Below are 5,865 nucleotides of genomic sequence, written 5' to 3'. Positions count from 1 at the left end.
ATTTACCATCAATATTGTAACTTAGAATCTTTCGCCGCAGAGCAATTCGATTGACTGAGTTGAGGGAAATTTGGTTAATCCAAAAAAGCACAGTAGAGTCTTTTATTATTGACAAAATACATATCTATTAACAACTTTAAAGAAAATATATGATCAACAGGACTATAATGTGTTCTAAATCCAGTCTGTTCTTCACACAATATGTTATTGACCTCAAAAGTGTTTAACCTAGTGTTTTATAAAGATGTGAACAACTTTCCAAAACAGCTTAATATAGTTATGCCCCTGTAATTGTCAGGGTTATTAATGCTACCCTTGTTCTTGTACAAAGGTAAATAACATCATTACTCCAGATATCGGGAAAAATACCCGACAACGACAGACGACGGACACAGGGTAATCACAAAAGCTCTTCTAGAGCACTTCTTGCTCAGGTGAGGTAATAGACCCTCATTTTTTTTCCTCTAATGGCACTTCTGCTTGTAAAATGGGGACTTATTTCATTCTCAGAATGTATTTTCAGTAAAATAAGACAAGGTTCATGTCAAAGTGCATGTGTTTATGGCACATACAAAGACAAACCTAAATTAAAGCTGATTACTGTGCGCCGCTGTCAAGAAAGCGATCCACAAAGGATTAGTGAATTCAATCTGGCGCCGCTTCATCCCATTTACTGTTCATTTTCTCACATGTTATTAATTGCAGTTGCGATTATATATTAGTTGGTTTGAAATTCTAGAAAATATAGTCTTGTATGAGACATCGTCGCATTACGGTCTCATGATGGTGAACATTTGTGCCAAGTTATTTCAAAATCCCTTAATGTATAAAGAAGTTATGGCACTGACACGAAACACAGACCATGTTTCTCCTTTAAGTGTAACTTTAAAAAGAAAAAGGAAAGTAATAAGATGGGCATCAACTACATATGGCCGATGTTTGTATGAAAACTTTGAGAGAGGTAGGTGCAATAGCATTGAAGTAATTGCACAACCAAATATATGAGGACACATATACAAACAGATCGAACAGACAGACCGCATGGTGACTGCTTTATACCGCCCTCCTTCAAACATTGTTTGCTGGTTCTAAATATGAAGAAATATTACAGGAGCATAGGAAACGCCGACATTTTGTAAAGAAGTCACTTACAAACAGGCATACAGTCTATCTACCGAACTCGCAAGCACTTGTACAGAAATTAAGCAAGCATGCATACAGTCAGGAAATAGCACTGAATCTTCTTTCCTTTATGGTTATAAACAAATTTGAGAATTTGTCAATGATTTTATTAAATTTTACCAAACTAGTATTGTTTCTTTATCCATGAAACAGTGGAATTTACATATAGGTCATTCTTCCAGCAAGAAAATAAGTACTTATGACGCCGACAATGTATAATTTCTGGACAAAATCAGTGATCAGTCGAGTTTTTGCTATAATTCTACCTGTCATCAGACTAGCACATTATGTACAGAAACAAGTCATGTTCAGGTTCTAATAAAATGAAAATATATATACCTTTAAAGCTAAACAGTCACTTTAAAATGTTGTTTTTCAACGTTTAGCTGTCAGTTTATTGTTTTGATCACTCGCAAGAGGAAGAGGGGAAATACAGTCGTTTATAGGGTGTGTCATGGATAACAGAGTTATACACCGGACACGAAAAAGATCCTATTAACTTATTACTTCTAAGTATGACCTTGGACAAAGGGATCTGGATCTTGTAAATGACACTGTCTGATTATGGTTAATATTTATGCTAATATAAAAGGGTTATTATAACAGTAGCTTGATCTGGGATGCAGTATTCGGCTCTCGTGGATTTTGCCTGATCGGATCTCACGAGGCGCGCAAGCGCCGAGTGTGATCCGACCTTGCAAAATCCACGAGAGCCGAATACAAAGTCCCAGATCTAACTACTGTTATAATGACCTTTTTATTATATATGTCACCCTTCATGTAATATGATACGGGCTAACGTGTGTTCTCTTCTGGGATTTCTGTGGACTGAAAGACACACGCAGACAGCAAATGTAATATTTTACCAAGAGAGACAAAGATTCAAGTCTTCACTTCAAAATCTATTCTGGCTGTCCGCATTCATTTCATGACAATTCAAAAATTACAACAAAATGAATCAAATGATGAATGAGAAAATGAGGGATGATCATATTTCAACACAACATGTAAATAGTTTACCTGAAAGACACACGCAGACAGCAAATGTAATATTTTACCAAGAGAGACAAAGATTCAAGTCTTCACTTCAAAATCTATTCTGGCTGTGCGCATGCGTGGTGGAAATTGGCGGTGATATCAATACATTCAAATTGAGGCCCGTCACCGTGGTTAAACAACATGTTAGTTAATGATATCAGAAAATGATATTTATGTGGATGTATAATGGATATGAAATGGAATTATAGGAACGAAATATAGGAAAAATGAGAAAAAGCTTGATAGTAATTCATATAGGATATATACAGACAAATGACCCCGCGACATCCTCCCCCTCTCAGTAAAATGTCGTCCCGACATTTCATAGTCCTCTACAACTACTAATCAACTAAACTACAACATACTCATAACTTAGGGTCATACAATCTACCAAATTCGCGATAGAAGCAACATGCAATCACCAACAGCTATGCTGTAAAAGCGCAAAAACTACACTAACGTATATTAATACGAAAATGTAGACAAACCGATAGAAGATATCTACGTCATTGTAAAACGTGACAATGGGTATTCGTGATAGACTGCAGTTCTATCAAAAATATTAGTAGAAAATAAAATCAAATTCCAGTGTACTTAAACACAATGAATATAACACTGATTTTAGATCAGATATTTGTTAAAATAATCTGATAACTGAAGCACTATATTTATTAAGCAACAATTATCATTTCAGATAATAAATGCAATACTGGCAAAAATATTCACTGGATAAATAAATACACTGCACTTTCCTTACTGAATAAAGGATTGTTCACAATCACGTAGACAAGCCGTTTAAAAGAATAAACCATAATCACATTTACAAGTAGAAAAAAAAATAAAACACTGTTGACTGTTCAAACGCACTGTAGTGTCAATAATAGATGCACTGTAGTGTCATCGAAAGCACTGTACTGTGAAATATGAAATCACAACTGGTACTAAGTTAACCAGTCTTTAGACTGCAACCAGGCTGGTTTTTCTCGGAAGCGTGTTCCCTTCTAGGAATGAATTCCTGAGCTTGAGGGTTGAGTGCAGACGTCCTTCTTTGTGGAATGACATATTAGGTACATCTGACCTAGACTTTGAACTGTGAGGCGGAGAATACACATTGCTGGAGGAATTGAAATGAGAACATCAGAGGAAGTAACTGGTTCAAGGCTCTGTCTGCACAGATGGCCCAACGTCTAACTGAATTGTAGGTTCTGCATCCTCCGTACTTCCTCTAAGCTGTTCCTTTCTTACAGGTAAGCCCATAAATGGAAGCAAAAGGTTTCTGTGAAGGGTCTTTATACCACTTCGGCCATGTTCCCTTTTAACCTGAAAAACAGGAATAGAAGCATTTGGTTGAGAAATAACAATATGAACCTCTTTATTCCACCTGTCCGCCAACTTATGCTTACCCTTAAGCCCAACATTCCTAATTAAAACTCTATCTCCTCTTGTGGGTGATAAGGAGTTGTGCGAGACTTGTCAATGTTGGCAATCTTACACAGCTCCTCGATCACTGCTCCTTCAAAATTCCGACCCTGGTCGCTATGCAAGCGAGCTGGAAAGCCATAATGGCAGCTTAAATGCTCAAAAAGGACTTTGGCTGTAGTACGGGCAGTCTGATTCCTCGTAGGTATGGCTTGAGCAAAACGGGTGAAATGGTCAGTGATGACCAGTACATTTTCATACCCGCCCGCGGACATTTCTAAAGACAGAAAATCCATACAAACGAGTTCGAGTGGATAAGAAGATTCCACACGGACTAAACCAGCAGAAACTTTACCTGGGGTCTTCCAACAAATACAACGAGGACAATTTCTAACACGTAATTCAACAAACTGTTCCAAACCTGGCCAAAAGAACCTAGATTTTAAAAGGCTACAAGTTCTCTCCCGACCCTGATGACCAGCGTCATCATGTAGTCCTGTGAAAGCCACTTCACGGAAAACCTCTGGAAGTACAAGTTGGTTAACTGAATGACCAGAAACAACACCTTTGCGATAAAGGATGTGACCCCTAACAAATAAATTTGGCCATTCTCTGAAAAACTGTTTGACAAGAGGATCCTCTAGAGAACAAAGACGTCTGGTGGGTTTCCGACCTGTCTGAACTAGCTCAATCACACGTGCTAGGGTGGTGTCTTTACTCTGCTCTAAAGCCCAATCGATGTCGCTGAAATGTGTGTCAAATGGTACATCTCCATCTGCATCAGCATGCTCAAGTACTGTCCGAGAAAAGGAATTACATTCAAGGGAATTCCTGAGGGGAAACTAAAGTCCCGAGGCAAAGTGCCTTAACAGCGTCAGAAAATATGACAGTAGAGGATTCAGCAGAAGACTGTAACCGTGAAAGAGTATCAGCATCAACATTGGATTTACCACTCCTATAGCTAATTTCAAAATCAAAATTAGCTAAAGAAGCTAACCAACGGTGGGAAGTTGCATCTAGTTTAGCAGTAGACAGAACATAGGTCAATGGGTTATTATCCGTACGGACTTTGAAAGAATTGCCATAAAGATAATCCTTGAATTTATCTGTGACAGCCCATTTGAGTGCTAAAAACTCAAGCTTGTGGGCGGATAATTCCGTTCATTCGGTCTTAAACCACGACTGGCAAAAGCAATAACTCTCTCCTTGCCTTCCTGAACCTGTATAATACAGCACCTAAGCCAACACCACTGCATCAACATTGAGCAGAAATGGCTTGCTAAAATCAGCATAAGCTAGGATGGGCGGAGTACTAAGGCGTTCAAGAAGAGAATCAAAGGCTGACTGCTGCTCAGGACCCCAACTCCAAGATGTTGTTTCTTCTTCGAAGTACTGGCTTTAATTGGTAGGATGGCCAACTAGCAAGTCATTCAAATGCTTGGCTAGTTGAGAAAATCCTTCGATATACCTCCTGTAATACCCTGAAAATCCTAAGAAGCTCCTTAATTCCTTGATGGACTTCGGAACAGCCAATTCTTCAAACTGCTATCTCTCTGGTCCGTCTCTATCTCCCTTTCGCTGACAATATGGCCTAAATACTTGACACTGGTACGGAAAAAATTCGCACTTGGATCCTTTGAGTTTGAGACCAGCCTTTTCCAACCGCTGAAAAACTGATGTAAGACGCTGGAAGTGTTCCTCTTTGGACTTTGAAAATACAATCACATCGTCCAGATAAATGAGACATTCTGTAAGGTTCAGATCTCCCATAGCACGCTCCATCAGACGCTGAAAAGTGGCGGGGCGTTGGTTAGTCCGAATCCCATGCGATTGCACTCAAAGAATCCAAGAGGCCCGACCGAGAATGCTGTCTTGTACTTGTCAGCTTCCTTCATGGCAACTTGCCAGTATCCTGATCTCAAGTCGGTTTGGAGAAATACTTGGCACCAGCTAAGCTGTCAATGGTCTCCTCAATCCTGGGAAGGTCATAGGCGTCCTTAATCGTCCGAAAATTTAAGCGGCGATAATATATGCAGAATTTTTCCGTACAAGAACAAGATTAGATGAAAACGGACTTTTAGATTCCCTGATAGCACCAGCTTCTAGCATGTCCTTAAGATGTTCTCGGACCTCTTCATACATTCCAGGAGGGATACGTCGATAATGTTCCTTGAAAGGAGTGGAGTCTGTGAGCTCAATACCATGCTCTACAATATTGGTGCATCC

The 5,865-nt window shown here is 39.1% G+C and overlaps 1 protein-coding gene across 1 annotated transcript; it reads right to left on the bottom strand.

Annotated features, from left to right (window-relative positions):
• Positions 1–3,644: 3,644 nt before the first annotated feature.
• Positions 3,645–5,421, bottom strand: LOC128550827 (uncharacterized protein K02A2.6-like). The gene is made up of 3 exons (XM_053530662.1): positions 5,239–5,421; positions 4,775–4,859; positions 3,645–4,435 (listed from the first exon to the last, which is right to left on the bottom strand). Exons 1-3 carry the CDS (start codon positions 5,419–5,421, stop codon positions 3,645–3,647), a joined length of 1,059 nt encoding a protein of 352 aa, XP_053386637.1.
• Between the last annotated feature and the right edge of the window lie 444 nt (positions 5,422–5,865).

Source organism: Mercenaria mercenaria, chromosome 18 (assembly GCF_021730395.1).
Source record: "Mercenaria mercenaria strain notata chromosome 18, MADL_Memer_1, whole genome shotgun sequence".
Lineage (NCBI taxonomy): Eukaryota > Metazoa > Mollusca > Bivalvia > Venerida > Veneridae > Mercenaria > Mercenaria mercenaria.
This window is presented reverse-complemented; position numbering and strand designations above follow the sequence as displayed.